This window comes from Impatiens glandulifera, chromosome 5, assembly GCF_907164915.1.
Source record: "Impatiens glandulifera chromosome 5, dImpGla2.1, whole genome shotgun sequence".
In the NCBI taxonomy this organism is placed as follows: domain Eukaryota; kingdom Viridiplantae; phylum Streptophyta; class Magnoliopsida; order Ericales; family Balsaminaceae; genus Impatiens; species Impatiens glandulifera.
The window spans coordinates 528829-548331 of record NC_061866.1 but is presented as its reverse complement, the minus strand read 5'-3'; the positions used below and the strand labels follow the sequence as shown (position 1 = coordinate 548331).

At 29.5% G+C, this 19503-nt stretch overlaps 1 protein-coding gene across 1 annotated transcript; it reads right to left on the bottom strand.

The window, feature by feature from the left end:
• Positions 1-10028: 10028 nt before the first annotated feature.
• On the bottom strand, positions 10029-11822 carry LOC124939881 (probable polyamine oxidase 5). The gene has a single exon (XM_047480338.1). The coding sequence runs from the start codon at positions 11660-11662 to the stop codon at positions 10103-10105; it is 1560 nt and encodes a 519-aa protein (XP_047336294.1). The 5' UTR covers positions 11663-11822; the 3' UTR covers positions 10029-10102.
• Between the last annotated feature and the right edge of the window lie 7681 nt (positions 11823-19503).

Here is a 19503-nt window from a genome sequence, read left to right as displayed (position 1 = left end):
GATTCCTTTTTAGATATGAGACTTTTTCAATAAACCCATTAGGACTAATTATTGAACCAACAAATAAATATTAGTGCTAGTTTAGTTCACTTATTCAGCTTGTTGAGAAATGATTTATCAATCAATATACAAAATTCTTGACAATTAATTAATCTCTGGCATATTGTTATGCATAACAATGCGATTTCCAAGCAATTTTTTTACACTGGATTTGAAACAAAAGAGAGGAGAAAATATTAATCTCTATAGCTAGTATTAATACCCGTACCCTAATAAGATCACTAAACTCTCTTGTTTTTTAAAAATTAAAAAAAAAGTCTAGAAACATCACCCCACTAGTAGCAAGTATGGCATCAAATCACAAATTTTATGTTTTTTGGTTGTTGATCATATGAGATTTTGCCTTAAGATGCATTGCTGGACCATCTAACATAATTAATTATTTATCTAATTATATACATTCATATATAGTAATAGTTATGCATATTTTGTTATTAAAAGAATGCCCTCAAAATGTAAAATATTTTTCTTAATAGGGAAGTTAATAAAAGATTTTTTTTATTATTATATGTAAATCATAAATAATGATAATCTAGCTAGCTAGAGATTATATTGTTATTATAATTTTTTTATTAGTAATTCATTCTCATTAGATTGAAAGTTACTTATACAAAATTAATTAGTAAATAATATAAAATAATATTTATAAAATTAAAATAAACAATTAATTTTGTAGGTAAAAAAATCCAATAATGAAACCCCGGAAAAATCCTTTATTTCAGTTTCCGTGTTAAGAATTTCCTTTTAAAATAAAAAATTATTTTAAAAATATTTTTAATAATCACGAAAGTTTTTAAAATTAATTAAAAATAATTATTTAGAGTTTAATTTAAAATAATACGGAGATTTACGATAATCAAACTATAATTTGATTCTTTAGAACTTTTTTTAGTTTAAATTAATTAAACATAGATTATTTATTTTGAAAGAGAATCACCAATTAATTTTTGAAAATCAATAAAAATGACATACGTATACAAATGTATTAACCATAATTTCTTTTAGTTCTTAGTTTGGTGATATTCGGGAAAGATCTTTCGCGCTTCATCCTCCGTACCCGTTTTAAAAACGGTCTCTACTTATAAAGTTGGCTTTTGAAAAACGGTTTTATAATGTTTGAGTTTTAACCAATAATTCTACCGATCCCAACCATGCTTTTAAGTTTTAGCGTTATTTAAAATATTGAAACAACAATATTTAAATGCTGGTACATGTTGCTGATGATAACTATGGAGGAGTATACCTGAAGAACATCAGTAATTTTAAAAGTGTTAGGGTTTAAAAATAAATACCAAACAATCCTTAGTCAAAATTATTTTTGTGGAAATATCCCAAAAGTATTTTGAAATTGTTTTCCAATCACTTGTGATTTTTAGAAAATATTTTGGGGTCTCAAAATTACAAAAATAATTTTGGGTTTTAAAAAGTGGAACCAAATAGGCGTTAGGAGCGGAGTCCTATGCATTTGGTATGTTTTTATCGTCCGGGGTCTAAAGACCCCCGATTTAGGTCAAGGAGCCACTTGGTCGAGGGTCGGGATTTTGGGTTTTAAAAAGTGGAACCAAATAGACCTTAAGAGCAAAGTCCTATGCATTGGGTCTGTTTTTATCGTTCGGGGTCTAAAGACCCCCCTGTCTAGGTCAAGGAGCCACTTGTTCAAGGGTTGGGATCTTCGGTCGGAGTATCGAAGTCCATCGGTCTAGGTGCTAAGGACTCTCGATCCTTGGCTGAGATCATTGGTTTAGGTGTATAAACCCATCATCCTTGGGTTAGCCTTGAGCTAACTTCATCGGTCATAGGTTTGAGAATACTCAGTTAGGGTCAAGATTCCCGGTCCTAGGTTTAGACCTATCGGTCCTAGGTTAGAACTCTTGCTCCTAGATGTAAAAATTCCTCGATCGGACCTCTTTTTTCTAGCTCAAGAACATTGGTCGGACCTGTCGGTCTTATCGAATTTCTCGGTCGGACCTCTCGGTCCTGGGTTCGAATTTCTTGGTCCAGACTAATGATTGTCGGTCGGACCTGTTGGTCCTAGGTCTAGACCTGTCGGTCCTCAAGAACACCAAAGTGCATGTTTTTTAATTTTTTTTAAGCTTGGATTATTCGATCCAAGAGTTTGGGTAGCTTCACAAAGCTCCCAGAAATATGTTGATCATCATCTTAAGATATCAATCGACCTGGATGTTGATTAAATCGTTCAAAACAAATTGTGACCAAAATTCTAATTTTTGGTTTTAAGGTTGTTTTGAGGATAAATGAACTATCCAATAGCTTCCTTATATCTAATATACTTGATTGGTACAAAAAAAAGAACACTAGAAGTTCGATTTTACCAAATCAAGAACTAAAAATTTTCAATTATTTTTAAAATTTTGATTTTGATCAAACATGATCGGGATGGAATGAAACATGATCCAAAGAGTTTCCCAATATGATTACAATCATGATGGGATGATTTCTAGGCTGTGATTCAAGAGAATTAGTCCATGAATAGTAAATCTGTTATTTTATTTTAAAATTTTATTTTAGGTTTTTTCTTGTAAGACCAATTGATCGATTCTAGCTTTCACAGAAAGCTCATAAATGATCGTAAGATAGATTTCCAATCATAAAATTCAAGAACAAGACAATATAAAACTTATGAAAACTAAAATATAAAAATTTCAATTTCAAATTGGATGTATGAATTAAAGGATGATTGAAAGCTTACCAAGGATTAAAGAACACTCCTTAGACCTTAGGAAAGCTTTTGGGATGACTGGATCCGAGTTTTAGAGCTTTAAATAGAAAATTCAAAAAATCCGAAGCTTTGAGCTTCAATGACGGATTTTCGTATTTCATTGATTCAGGGTTTGAGATATTATATCTTGTCTTCGAAATGATTTAGGGGGGAGCTATTTATAGCATTCCCGAGTCGGTAGAGACTTCAAGTGGATTGAATCAGCCAAAATCTATTTATGCTATTTAGGTTTTTCTTCATCCACTTGGCCGGAATAAGGATGAACCATCCATATTTATATAAGAGAAATGATCACTGAAGTAGGGTGTTCGTTTAAACTTTTGAATCAACTGAAAATGTGGACTTTCGACTGAGTTATAAATTTGGAAAATTAAAAGATTGGACTTCATCCTTATCTTCCCGACATCACGATGAGGAAGACGATCAAAGGCCAACCCGGCGTCGTTTTGCACACATGTGGCGTTCCGTCAGCGTTCTGTCAAGCGTTGTTGCATTTTGGCGCTCCGTTAGCGTTTTAGTTAACGAGGCATTAACTGATCCGGTGCGATGCAGCGTGCGCTTCCTAGGTTACAAACGGCTGCGCGGACGCATTTGGAGCATTGAATAATAATCCATCACTCATCCATCGTTTGTGTCTTTGGCTGTAGTTTATTTTTCGAGTTTTAGCTACACCAAATTACTGATTTTATTTTTATTTTAAAACCTTAAGGGTTTGTTTGAAATTTATTTTTCTTTCACCCTTTTAGCTTTAATTTTGATCTTTTTAAATACACAAAATATTAAAATAAATATGATAAATATTTTACCATTTTTTTTATTTTTTATTTTGTTTTGCATATATTAAGGTTAAATAAATAATTTTGGGGGATGAAATGGGTAACTCATTTCATCCTTAATTATTTATTTTAATCCCTTAAATTTTTCTAAAATTATTTTAAGATAGAATGAGTACAACATTTATCCCAAATAATTTTATTTTTATTTTGGACAATTTTTTTAATTAGTTAGGCTTTAAATATCATAATAATTAATCTCATTATTAGTTTTAATTGGGTTTTAACCATGGAGTTAATTATTTTGATTTTATTTATTCAAAAATAAATCAAAATAATTATTTTAATTTTATAAATTGGTGGGTATATTTTTAGTGCTTACATGCCCCTCTCGAATCGATTTTGAATATAACAAACTGTTTTTTGAAAACACTAATTCGAGTATGACATTTAACAGTAAGTTATCTTGTCCAGTTTATAATAAGGGGTTTATAAAGATAGAACTTGTAGTGTGCTGATGTTGGAGTGACCTAGTGATGCTGTGTATAACAGTTCATCGAGGTGTTTCCAAGCGTTTCTTTAGGTATATCTTTCTTTGATGAGGATAATTCTTGGGAATCCTATTTGTATAGAACTTATCAAAGCACCCGTAAAATCCATGGAATAAAGATAATCATAGATATTGAAACATCAATTCATATCTGGCACGAATATCAACAGATTATTCAAAATAGTAATGTACCAATGGCTAATGGTTAATGTCATGAGATATGCTAGGGAACATGAAAATTTTAGCAATTTTCGAGTAAGTTACCAATAAGTAACACTCATGGTGATCATATATGTATGATCGCGAGAATATCCACAAATAAGTTTTGGTGAGAGCTAATAAGCTTACTTATGTGACTTACTAACAAGTAAAGCGTTGAACAATTATATACAAACGACCAGGGTACTATCTATAGATATGTTTGTAGCGGGAGCTGACGAACTTGTCACAAAGGTCACCCATAGGTGAGGCTGAAGAAGATCATGTATAAATGACTGTGGTATTATCAACAAATATGTTTGTCTTGTTATAATTTATAAGGACAATACATATTGTTAAATTGGATTTTGATTGGATACCTATAAAGAGATAGGGTTTGTCTTACCTATCAAGCGATATGGTTTTGTTTGAGGACCTATCAAGGGATAGGGTTTTCAATACATATTCGGGTGATAGAGTTTGGTTTAAAGATCTATCGAGGGATAGCGTTTGGATACCTATTCGGGCGATAATGTTAAGATAACTATTCGGGCGATAATGTTTAGATACCTATTCGGGTGATAGCGTTTGGATACTTATTCAGGCGATAGGGTTTGGATACCTATTCGAACGATAGAGTTTGAATACTTATTAGGGCAATAGAGTTTGGATAGGACCATGTACGAATGATCAATGTGCTTGTTAAAGAATAAGGCTTAGATACCTATCCAAACTAGGATTTTTGTTTTGGGATATTTAGTCGCAATGATGTTGCAAAAGGGGGTACCTATCGAGATATAGGGTTTTAGCGGAATTGTATATAAATGATGTCTTGACCTATCGACAAATAGGGTTTTCAAACAAAATCAAGTACGAACGATTAGTGCACCTATCAAAAGATTGGGTTCCCAACAGAATTGTATGCAAACAATGTCTCGACCTATTGACATATAGGGTTTTAGTAGAATCGTATGTAAACGATTAGCGCACTTATCGAAAGATAGGGTTTTTAACGAAATTATATGCAAACAATGTCTCGACCTATCGATAAATATGGGTTTAGAAGAATCGTATATAAACGATCTATTGACAAATATGGTTTTAGGAGAATCATACATAAACGATGTCTCAACCTATCGACAAATATGTTTTTAACGGAATCATATACAAATGATGTATTGACCTATCGATAAATAGGGTTTTCAGACAGAATCGTGTACGAACGATTAGTGCACATATCAATATATATGATTTCTAATAGAATCATATACAAATGATGTCTCGACCTATCAACATATATAGTTTTAACGGAATCATATAAAAATGATGTCTCGACATATCGATAGATAGGGTTTTTAGACGGAATCGTGTACGAACGATTAACGCACCTACCAACAAATATAGTTTATAACAGAATCATATACAAATGATGTATCGACCTATCAACATATAGGTTTTTACTAAATCATGTACGTATGATCTCAGGTCCTTGTCGTCAAACAAGATTGTTAACGGATCATCTTAGAAATGATCTCTATGCTTGTTAACAAACATGGTTTGTAACAGAATTGTGTATGAACAATTTCTCGTACCTATCAATATATAGGATTTGGGGTACCCAACTACAATTAGGGTTTAAAACGGGACCGTGTACGAATGATCTCTCGCACCTATCAATATATAGGGTTTAAATACCTAATAAATCCTAGGGTTTTTAGCAGAATTGTATACAAATAATCTATCGCACCTATCGATAAATAGAGTTTGAATACCTAACTACAATTAGAATTTTAGCGGAATCGTATACAATGATCTATCGCACCTATCAATAGATAGAGTTTGGATATCTAACTACAATTAGCATTTTTAGCGGAATCGTATACAAACGATTTATCACACCTAACAATAAATAGGGTTTGAATACCTAATTACAATGAGGGTTTAAAAACGGGATTGTGTATGAATGATCTCACCTGCCTATCAATAGATAGGGTTTATGATACCTCATAATAACTAGAGTTTTAACAGAATTGTATACAAACGATCTATTACATCTATTAACAGATAAAGTTTAGATACCTAACTAGAATTAAGGTTTAAAACGGGATAATATACGAATGATCTCATATACTTATCCACAAATAGGGTTTAGATACCTAATAACAATTAGGGTTTTAAAACGGGATCGTGTACGAACGATCTCACGTACCCATCTACATATATGTTTGGATACCTAACTACAATTAGGGTTTGTAACGGGATCGTGTACGAACGATCTCTCTTTCTTATCAATAGATAGGGTTTGGGATACCTAACTATAATTAGAGTTTTTAACGGGATCGTGTATGAATGATCTCTCGTACCTATCAACATATAGGGTTTGAGATATCTAACTACAATTAGGATTTTTAATAGTACAATTGGGTTTGCTTCTTTTCTTTTGCAGTATCGGTCATGGCTCTATGCCTCTTAAGGGAATATTTCAATAAAATCTGTGTTTCCCTTTCTTTTTCAAAGTGTCCTTCGCAATTAGTTGAAACTCGTCGGTCGACAATTTCAAACTTTATTTATGGACAAATAACTCATGTTTTTGAGATAAAAGAATTTTTTTTGTTCCTTAGTTCCAATCCTTGTTTATCTCTTATTTTTATCCTTCGAGATTGGAATGAACTTTGATCCTTCTAAATGAATCATGATGTTTTCAGATTTAAAACGTATTCGGGACTAGGCAATGAATATCTTTTTCGTTCTTTGTGATGATTTTACTTTAATCAAGGAATTAGATTTCTTTTTTTCCCAACTTTCAAGATATTAGCTATAAATTCGATTTCGTGTACAAACAATTATCCAAAATTATAACCCTCGAGGAAGATAGTCAAAACTCCAACGTTTCGACAAAAGACTGCAACTTATTTTTGGTTGATCGGCCCTGAACCACATTTTTTGAAAGTCCAACTCAAAGTAAAAATATTTATGGAGAGGTTTTATCAACTTTATGCTTTGGGTTTTCATTTGCCATTTTTCTCTTTTTTTTTTCTCTTTTGTTGGCTCCCTGGTATATATATATATATATATATATATATATATATATATATATATATATATATATATATATATATATATATATATATATATATATATATATATATATATGATAAAATCGAATTTGTTTTAAGCATGTGAGGTAATTTGTTTTAAGCAGGTGTGTTGTGATTTTTGTTATTTTGTGAGGTGAATTATTTTTCTAGAATGGAATTAGTTGTGTTTGGTTTGTTCTTCTGCACTATTTTTTAGTTTTTATTTCCAAAATTTACCTATTTGGACGTGATCTTCACGACTGAATTGTGCTAAATAAAAAGCCACACTAAACAAAAGATGAACTCCATAAGAAAGATCAGTTTCCGTAAATTTATTTTTTAAAAAATAAAAAATAATTTTATATTCAATTTTATTTTCTCTTTTGTTATTAAATAGTGTACCGACACAAACTCGAAAATGAATCATAATATATATATATAGTCTATTTATAATTTAAAATAATTTAGAAAATAAAATAATAAAATATAGTTGCTTATTTAAACTAAATACATTTTTACCCATCAACCAACAATTGTGTAGATTTTTTATTTGCCAATTAAGCACGAATCAATCTGTATTTAATTAGTTTTAATTTACAGACTACTGCCTGTTTATAAATAGATTGTCCAACAATGATGTTTATTAATTATAAGCTAATTAAATAGAGGGGCAAATTAATTAATCGGTATATATATAAATTAAAGTAATTACATGTACCAAATTAAATTGAATTTGGATTCTTATATATATATATATTCTTATATATATATATATATATATATATATATATATATATATATATATATATAAGAAACAAAGAAAATGACATTTTCTAAACATGTTCAATATGTGTCAGCCGATCTAACTCACAAATATATTATTATTTGAGATTTGGTCAGATTTTTGGGGTCATATAATTAATGGCCCCTATATATATATATGAATGTTTCTGTTTTCCTATTAATTTGTTTATAATATAGAAGAAATCCACATAATATTATTTGTACATTAATAATAACATTTATTTGTACTATTAATATTCTTTTGTTATTAATTAATTAACTAAGATGGATTTCGAGATTACATGACCGACAAAAGATGATTTTTGTTTTTGAAGGAAACTAGCTTGTACTACTACTTCATAAGGAGGCGTTGTAAAAGTCCTTCACATTACTTTTTGTCCATTCATGGCTGCCTCTAATGAGTTTTCAGATTTTTAATATAAAATTGTGTTGACATGAATAATAATTATTTTTGTTTTGTTTTGTTATTAATTGTTAACCGCTAGATCCCATTTTTTTTGGATCTTCTATTACTAAATTGACTATGTACTATTGGAAGGTAATGATTAAAAAAATAAAATAAAAAATAAATTTTTTTATCCTTCGTATGAGAGAACACAGAAAATACATGGATATTTTTTTAAAAAAAAATTCCCATCTATATTCTTACCCTTCTTTAGTGTTCTTTCTAGAATTCTTACCTGGGCATAATTAAATATTATATGGGACCATTTTTTCCCTCATTTTATATATATAGCTATTGGTGTATGTTTGAGCCATACAAATGAAATATCTCAATAATAGAGTTTTCTTTATGAATGATTCTTATCTCTATGTTCGGTTAAAACGTAAAATAATGTGAAGATATTTTCTTTTTCACTATGATATGAATAATTCACATTCTTATCTTAGTTTGCCTCCATCTCACCCATCATCTCAATCAATTCAAAAATACATTGAAAGGATACAAAGAAAAGTAGTTTATTTAAATTGTCTTCTAATATTATCAATATTAATTTAAGATGTTTTTAGTATAAATTAACTTAAAACTTTTGATAAAGATTTCTTAGACATTACTATGCCGCCGCCTATCAAAGTGGATGTAACGAACATTATGATGGTTATTAACAAACCTTTGTACATTTGAGAAACACCTTAATGAACATATAAAAATAAAGGTACTCAGAATTTGAGATAAATGATGGAAACAAAGCTGTTTTTTTTAGGGTAATTTGTGATAAATGACTGGAAAGCCCATGCTGTATTCCCATATTACACTTATTATATGGTGATAATTGTTGGGGGTTATGGACAGACAGTCATTTATGTAATGTGTCATGGATTGAGACTGATTTGGTTCTATTTGGAGCCGAAACTTTTTTTTTTATTTTTATTTATTGATAATATATATGTTTGTGTAGTGTACAGTTCAGTGGTAGCATCAACCAACAGCTACACTGTCTCAGTTTGTGTCTCCATTTGCATGGAATGGGACCAAACCCTAGCTCCTAGGGTCCACCCTGCACAAGGCCATCATCTTCCTTCACCTTCTCTTCTCTGAAAACTCTTATAGGCCATTTGGAGTTCTTCAATCTGATCATGTATGTACTCTGACTGTTCATCAATGGGGGGTCCTATTTGTAATTTGGGACAGCTCATATATTGGCCCAATGATGATGATGATAAGCTCATAATTTGGAGTTGTTCGATCTGATCATGAGGATATTCAATAATGTTTTAAAAGAAAAAATGAAAAAAAAAAGGTTTTGTATTTGATCTACCTTTTTCTTTTCTTATGGCTCAAACAAACACAATCTATTATTAACAGAAAAAGATGGGAGAAATGATTAGGAGGGAAAGCTGTTTTTAAGGAAAAATATATAGAAAAATGACAATAATAATAATAATAATAATAAATAATTCAAACAACATATAAGTGATAATGTTGAAGAAGCCTATTAGCTTCTCTAAGTCCACTAAAGTAAGCTCCGTGAGTGGTTGAGTAATGGGTTCTGTGTGTTGCTTCCCCTGCAAATAGAATTTGAAGTGCAGGAGGAGAAGAAGAAGAAGAAGAAGAATTTTCATTTTCAGGTGGCAATGGAGTCGCCATTGTGTCCAAATCGTCTCCACTCGAACCCACTTCAACGTAGCTATAAGAACCCAAGAAGAGTGGATCTCTTCCCCATTTGCTTTTCAACACTTTACTGAACTTTATATCCATTTTTTCGCAAGTGAAACTAGAAATCATGGTCTCGAATCCATTTATGATTTCCTCGTCTTCTAGAGTTTCAAGCTCAAGTGCCTCTTTCCCTGCAAACCAAGATAGCACAACGTTTGATTTCCCGTAGATTGGACATAGGGAAGCTGTCTTTCTTATCCACCAAGGGATTTTCTGGTTTCCAAATTTGGAATCCTTTTGTGGGTGGAAAGCCATTTGCAAGAACGGGAACTTGTTCGAATTGGGTAGTTGTTGGATTTGTAAGAATAACTTGTTAACGACGCCAAATCCGAGCCTTGAAATTGCCTGAGCCTTGAAATTTGGAAGTGGAGGATCAAACAGAGTTGAAGAATTTGCCTTTAAGACACCCAATGAGACTGTCACAATTACATGATCAGCCATCATGACGGATCCGTCCAAGAATTGCAGCCTTATTGGCTTATCCTTTTTTGCATACTCATCATTCCTCCATTCAATCTTGGTCACTCTCTTCCCCAATTGGATTGAATCAGTTGGCAAAACAGAGGCTAAAGATTCAATTATGCTTGAATATCCCTTAGCGATGGTTATCTCTTCCCCTTGAAACATTATGTATTCGCTCTCCGCATTAAAATCTAGCCTGTCTAAATCATCAGCAGAAGTATACGTCCTCTGGATGCACTCATGCATTGCGAACACCGCTTCTTCAAGTGACCTTCTAGTCCAATTCCCATAACACCCTTTAAGATCATCATCATCATCATTGTGATTATTGTTTATATCCCAATAGGATTGAAGTCCGTTTCTAAGAAAAGAGCCAACGCTAGCAGACTTGGCGTAAGGTTGGTGGTGGTGGTGGTGGGTAGAATCTTGATTTTGTTGAAAAGCTTTTCCTTGGGCGAAATCCATGAGGGAATTGAAGAGAGAAGTAATGGGCATTACAAGGGATTGATTGAGGACATACCCATGTTCGGCGACGGTCAAGGGTTCGTTGGTTGTGCCGTCCATGCATTCCCATGGGTTATGGGAATGGAGGGAATCGATTTCTTGGGCAATCTTGTGAATTGGGCTGCCTTTAATGCCATGGATCCATGTAGCGCCCATCTCGATCCGGTCGCCGGAGAACTCGGAAGTGTTGATTCTTCCTCCGATTCTGTTGCCTCCTTCGACTACAATGACCTCAAGAAGGTCATTTGAGCCAGGGGATGTGTAGAGTTTGTTGGCTGCTGTTAGACCGGCCATTCCTGCCCCAATTATCACAATTCGAGGCTTCTTGCTCACCATTATCGACCTTTTGTTTTGCTTACACAAACAAGAATTAGAGAGAGAATGGACAAAAATAAAGCAAGTGTGAGAGGTGAGAATTGGAGTTACTCAAGTGCAGGAAATATATAAGGAGAGAGTGTAGTTTGGCTCTTTGCTCGTGCTGGTGGGGAAAGATCATCGTCTCATTGCTCTTTTACCCATTTTTTTTATAATAATATTATAATTATTTACAACTATTTATAGGTGAAAATCAAATTTACATCATATTTAAAGTTGTTTTTATTTTACTTTAACACTCTCAATCTCAAGCATGATTCTAGTTAAGAAGTCTCATTAAAAAAACTAATATTATAAAATGAATAATTGTTTAAGAATATTTAGAAAAGATAAAGGTCTTGTTTGATCCATATTAGCTTAATAATCAGTTAAAATAATTTTAACTAATAAATTAATACAAAAATTATAATTAAACACATTTCGCCTTGATAACTTATTATGATTCAGATTATGTCGGATGTCTAGATAACCATATATTTACAATTGGTTATTACATTTTTCTTAGAGATAATCTTATTTTTGAAATTCAAATAAACAATAAATTGGGGCACGATTCATTACATTCGGAATATCGTGCACTTGTCCATTCAATGACATAACTATGTTGGCTTCAATAATTATTTAGTGAATTAAGAGTCAATTTTTACCAACTCTTACTCATTGGTGTGGTAATATCGATGTTTCATTTTTATCTATTAACTAAATATTTCATGTACATAATTGATTTTCATTTTGTTCGTGAATATCGTGCACTTGTCCATTCATTGACATAACTATGTTGGTTTCAATAATTATTTAGTGAATTAAGAATCAATTTTTACCAACTCTTACTCATTGGTGTGGCAATATCGATGTTTTATTTTATCAATTAACTCAATGTTTCAGGTACATAATTGATTTTCATTTTGTTTCGTGAACGATTTGCAAAAAAAAATTGCTTCAAATAAAATATATTCTTATTGAAGAACAATTTATAGACTAAAAATATGTCTTCATGACATAGTCTTTTAATTCTTTAAATTTATCAATAAGAATAAAGAAATTAACAATAATTTATACTTATCTGGTTTTATAATTGTTAAATTTAAATTTTCATTATTACTCTCAAAGTTTCTACTTTCATTTAAAAATGAAAGCATTTTAAATGAGAATCGAATAGGTAACATTTGGTATCTTAGGAATCACTATTATCACTTGAACTACTTGCTAGGTTAATTATTAAAAATAATTGGCCGAATTGTCAAAATGGGACTCTTTATTGGGGCCAATTGAGATTTTAGATATCTTTTTTCAAATCTCATAATTTGGGGCTCTTTATTATTAAAATGATACAAAACAAGATTTTGTCTTAACGGTTTCAAACGTCGTTAACTTATTATCCATGTATCATTTATAAATAAATAAAATTTCTATATCATTAATTTAACTACCGAATTACAACGAATTAAAGATTTTGACTATCAATTTTCTAAAATTCGATAGTCAAAACTCTCAATTTACTAAAATTCGGTAATTAAATTAGTGACATAAGTCTTTTATTTATTTATTTAAAAATGTCATGTAGATAATAAATTAACGGCGTTTGAAATCGTTAAGACAAAACCTCGTTTGGTATAATTTTAACAATAAAAAAACTCCAAATTATGAGGTTTAAAAGAAGAAGTATGAAATCTTAATTGACCAAAATAAAGAGCCACAATTTAACAATTCGACAAACATAATTAATAAATTGAATTTTAAAACATTTATAATGAATCAATAAAATAATAGTATAAACACCAACATTTTACACTCTTTTTATAATTAAAATTTGAATTTATTTTAACAAAATAAATGTTGTAAATAAATTAATTGGGTTAAAATAAATTTTATCTATAAAATGAATTAGTGTTCAAACAAGCCTGTTTTTCTCTTCTTTTTTGTGCATCACTACTAGAAACCAAAAGGAGGTTTTTTGGAAAAAAACTCAAACGACCGGTTTCATTTAAAAGGGAAATTATCACAAAGGGAAATTATCACAAAGGGACTTTGATCATTTCCCCCAAACCTTTGCACGAAACCAGGGACCGGGATCAGATGTTATAACGAAATGCGGGAGATGACGATTGATTGTATTTTTATCAGTCAACTCTCTTGTCTTCTTTTCACAATGTTCCCAAAATATACTCATGTCCTATTTAGGAGTTACATAAAGTTTTTGTTTCGAAGTTGTTCTTACTCTCTTTCGAGTTGTGGGCTCTTGTGTTTTAAATTTCCTTGTGTTTTTATTTAAGATGAATTTGACAACATATTAGACTCCATTAGATCTATTCTGAAAAAAATAGTAAAATAAAACTAGTTTCATATGTGTCTATGAATTACATATATTGAATAATATTAAAGTATAATTATTTTTTTTTATTTAATTTTCAAAAATTATTTTTCTAAAATTAGATTAAAATCAAATCTACTAAAATATGTTCGGAAAAGAAAATAAATTTACTAAAATTGATCGATTCGTTAATAACCGTTTGATCTTGCTGAGAATTTCATAATGTTTGCGTGAATATAATTTCTAAAATAAAAATAAAAACATAATTATTTATAATATTTTTAGTCATTATTTAGTATTATATATTTATTTAATTTATAAATATTATTTCGGTGTTTTGGTATATTGAGATATATCATACATTTACCTTACTAATAATTTCGGTATTGATACTATACATTACATTTTTGTTATTCCTCGCACCAGATACTTTCTTCGTTCTCTCACTTAGATTTAGAATATATATATATATAATTTTATTTTTGAATTAAATATAACTAGCATGACACCCCACAATCATGCCCCTATTTCATTTCAAAACATTTTCAGATGGAATTGAACCTGTGATATTTTGGTCTCTTCACAATTATGATATAACATAGAAGCATATCCTATGACAAAATGATATAAGTCTAGTCATATGTTTATGTTTTGACTTATCCTTAGACCCATGTATTATGGCATACTAAATAAGGTGTAATAATATTCTTTTAAATTGTTAAGAGTATAAAGATGGGTACGTGAGACATAACACCGAGACCCTTTTCTCGTACGTAATCAATAATCGAACTAATAATAAAATTTCTAAAATGTGTTCGAACACATAAAATATTTTTGTTTCTTAATTTCTCACGAAGTAATTAAGTGATGACTTTAAAAAAAAGTCAAAACTAATATATATCGACAATTTTAAATGCACTATAGTCGTGTTTATCTTTAGTTCAACATCTTATTCGTGACTCAAGAGAAATGTAAGTTATGAGACACTACATCAAGTTCAAAAACTCCTTTTCATAAAAGAGTCGCTTTTTTGAGTTACAAATAAATAAAAATTAGACCACCAAAAATAATTCATAAAAAAATAATATATGAAAGTAAAAATTTGATTTTTTTATTTAATTAAATTTTAAAATTATTTATTAATAAACTTATAAAAACTAATATATTTAAAATAATTTGTTTTGTAATTTAAGTAATTTATTAATATTTAAAATAATTGAATATTATGAATTTACTTGAAAATAAGTTAAAGCTTAATAAACTAAGAAAACAATTAATCCAAAATAGTGGTAAATATTTATTTATTGTTAATATGTATAGGAAAGAAAGGTAAATGTATGTAATAATATATGTACCTTTGATTGGAAACCCTATTTAATGATGGTGTTCTTTGTTCGTCTGTCCGTCCTCCCTGATTAACTGTTGACAGTTGACACGGCCATGGATGTAGTTATTGATCATTATAGGTACGATTACACAGAACACAGTGCAACTTATAACTGAGGAAGGTTGAAAAAAAAAGGGAAATAATAATTCTAGCTAGGGTTGATATATGCCCTTGAACAACCTCACATGAAAAAACCAGTTAAAGTGAGGCCTACCAACTGAAAGTTAGGTCTACTCAAGGCTTGTTTGAGGAAATAGTTTTTTGAGTTTTATTTGGTTTTATCTTAAAAACCTTTGTTTGGTAAAAATTAGGAAAAAATTAGTTTTAAAAATTTGAAAACTAATTTATTATTTGACTTTAAAGGATATAGTGTAGGTGAGAGAATGATGATTTAGAGAGAAGATAAAATTAAAGAATAATTTTAGTGTTTAAATGATAAAATTATTTGATTTAATAATTGATAAGATGTTTGAATTTTGGAATAAAAACTGAATTTTATCCCAAAATCTCTTTCATTAAACAAGCTCTTAGTATTATTTTTTTTTTTAACTTAGACTTTAACCATGAATTCCACCTTCATGTAATATGGTCTAACCGAGAATCAAACTTTGAAATAGATAATAATTTTTAATACGGTTTTTTTTATGTAACAATTGCTTAATTCTATCCCTCAATTCCCACATTTTCATGATCTCCCAAAACCTTTACAAAGAGCTGAAGCCACAAAATAATAACAAATTTGTCGGCTGAGTAAGCCTAGGTAAGTTTTTAAGGGCATGTCTATATGAGAAACATGAACACCCGTTTAAAAGTTCAAATTACATGTGTTATATGTTTTCTACAAATTATAGGATTCCATATGTTTTATGAATCTTGAAGTACTTGTATGGTATATTATTGAGAGAAACATAATAAAATTTATAGCCCGAGAAGACTATGCATCCATTACACATAATTTTTTTTTCCAGAAAACAAAAAATACGGGCTAGTTTCATTGAGTTTATGCATTTGTTCAAATACTATGGATAATATTCAACTTATTTAAAATATTAACGCTAACAAAGTGTGTTTCATACGCTTAATCACTCTAGTTTGGATTTCTTATATAGTTCAAATTATTAATCATATTTGCTAAATGTTCAAATATTTCAATTTGTAAGAACTTATTCATTGACTTTATTGTCAGAGACGACAGATCTATGTTAGAACGTGGTAGGCACAAGCCAACTAAAAAATATATTTTATTTTTAATAAAAATAAGTTTAAATTATTCTCTAATTTCCTATTTTTTTAATCTAATTCATTATTTGATAAATATATTTATTTACTTTTTTCCCTTTTATTTTTCAAACCCTTGAAACAAAAATTTAAGCCCACCATAATTTTAAATTCTGAATATGTCCCTAGTTATTGTAACAAGTTATTACTGTTGAAAAAAATGTAATCTAAACACACGATAAAAAAAGACATAAAGATAAAATGATAAATAATAATAAAGAACACAAAATATAACGAGGTTCGGTCAACAATACATACATCATCGGGGAGTCATCCATTCTATTGATTTTCCATGGAATAAGAGTCCAAGTAACCCTGGGTTACAATGCCTCTATTTATAAGAGTACATTAAAATAAAAATAAAAAGATTAAATTAATACTCCTAAACTCAATAAAGGATTAAATTCCATTACAATATATAAACTATAATAAAATATGAGCCCAAAACCCAACATTTACGCAATAACAACTTATTTCAGCTTATTCAGTTTGAGGTTATTTAAATAAATTCTCTAGTTTATTTAAAAAATATTGATGATGAGTGATTTTGATGAGGGGTGTGATTTTTGTATTAAAATAAAATTTATTTTAATATTTTGGTTAATAAATTAAGCGATGAGATTGATGGAAGCAGAAGTGAATTTATGTATGAGTTCGAGTGGGCTGAAGCTATTCTAAAAAATAATTATGGTAAAAATATGATATTACCTTTAATTTCTTAAAAAAATTAAATTATTTAAATATTTATTTATTTAATTATTAAAAAAGTTGCAAAACTTATATTTATTTACTCGTTTTATCTAAAATTTTATCGTTTTTTTAAGTATGTTTTAAATTATTCTTAAATCCAGCCCAACTTAGATTCTTAGATCCGTTTCGGGAGTGGAGAAGATTGAACAAAATTATGTTTAATTATAAAAATAAATAACAATATATATGACATAAGTTTATAAGTGAATCAAAATTAACCCTCTGCATTTCAAAATTAACTAAATCAAAATCATGATGCATGCATATTTTTATGATTGGAGTATTTTCAACCTTTGATATCTCTTTATCACCCTCTCTCATAATTATATGTTGAATTTCATGGTACATAATCAAATGCACATGATCTATAATGGAATTGCTTTTGGGTGATGCAAACCACACATTACTCTTTAATCAATGCCCTTGGAGCTATACGGCATTTTTTTTTAAAGAAAAAGAGATGCAACTTCATTAGCCAACAAATTGAGTCAAGCTAGCTTCTCTTTAAGACCAAACATGGTTGATTAATTGCTTAAAAAATCATTATTCTTCTCCATACCTAATTTATGTATATCCCTTTGACAGTTAATTAAACACCTAATATAAAGTTAACCCTATTTTATATATATTATATAACCATGAGAAGTCTTGAGTTCCTGCCCGTCAAACAACAATTTCTATGTCTAGTTAATTAAGTGTTTTTGCGGGATATATGCGTAACCCATTGTAACCACATTTTTTTTTATATATTTATAACCCACCCACCCTTTAACTATAGCTTTTGTAACCTTTTTAATATTACATTCTTTGTACCTTTTCTTTTACTGCGTTTATACATTCGAATAAACATCCATGTACACAATTTAGGTATCTAAGAAATTAATAATTTTATTGCGTTTTTATTACTTCTTTTAAGTGGGGTTGAAATTTGGCTATCCACGTTATCATAAAGCCTGGTCTATATCGAGCTTGCTATATATATATATGTACGTACGGCCCTCAAAACCCTTAGGGATCCCACAATATTAGAGCAATGATGAAAAACCCATGATAATGTTTTCAATAATTTACATGTAACAAAGTCCCACTAAGGAGCATATATAATAAATAATTCCTATGCATATAATTTATATTTGTTAAGATATAATGAAATATTAAAGACGTCATATATGCCTTGCCTTTTCAAAAATAAAATAAAAATTAAATTATATATGATATATTCTCAAGTCCTTCAAAGATTTACCCTAGCCAAATCTTCTTTAAAGGAAGTGAGGATATGTAAGCATTATGGGTTTATATTAAAAAAATGAAATAAACAACAAACCAGATTAGACATGTCTAAGTGTGATTAATTAGGAATAATTAATTAAGGGCTCTTAGCTTTATGGTAGGGATTATGATTTCACTTCATCAACACTCATCACTTTTTACTTAACACAAGTTTTTTTTATTCCTTTTTAATTTATTTTAATAAATAAATTATAAAGTTTTATAGTATATTAAAGTTGTTTCTTTATTAGATATTTTTTTTATATGGATGAAAACAATGTTTTTTTATAAAGAAAGCTTGTTGATGAAGATAATGACACCTTTTAATAAATTCTTTGTTTTTAGGATAAGTCTAATGTTAATTTATCTCGAATCTTATCAAATCAATAAGTTTAAAAGCTTGCTTATCCCTAATCTAATCAAATCAACACATGATCGTAATAAGTCAATCCTCGAAAAGGACATCGTAGAGACACTTTGCACTTGGTCATTAATTGTTCATATATAGCTATCTAGCTACTTAACTTTTTGCAAAATGTTAAGGGTTGCAAATGAGAGTTTAAATTCAAACATGAGAGATTAAATATTAATGTAATCCAAACCCTTTACCAAATAGTTTGTTGATTTTTTTTTTTTTTTTTGTCTTTCTTCATATCCTACATGATAATTATAATAATAAAGTGACTAATTAAGTAATTGATCATATCATAGCTTATCTCAAAACAAAGTAACATTGATTACCCTTAATTTGAAGCATTAATTAGTTTCTGGTTATTTTGGATTGAGAGTGTAACCCCCGAGGTTCCT

Coding starts and splice junctions, on each gene's coding strand:
- LOC124939881 (XM_047480338.1), bottom strand. CDS start 11,662: ATGGTGAGCAAGAAGCCTCGAATTGTGATAATTGGGGCAGGAATGGCC.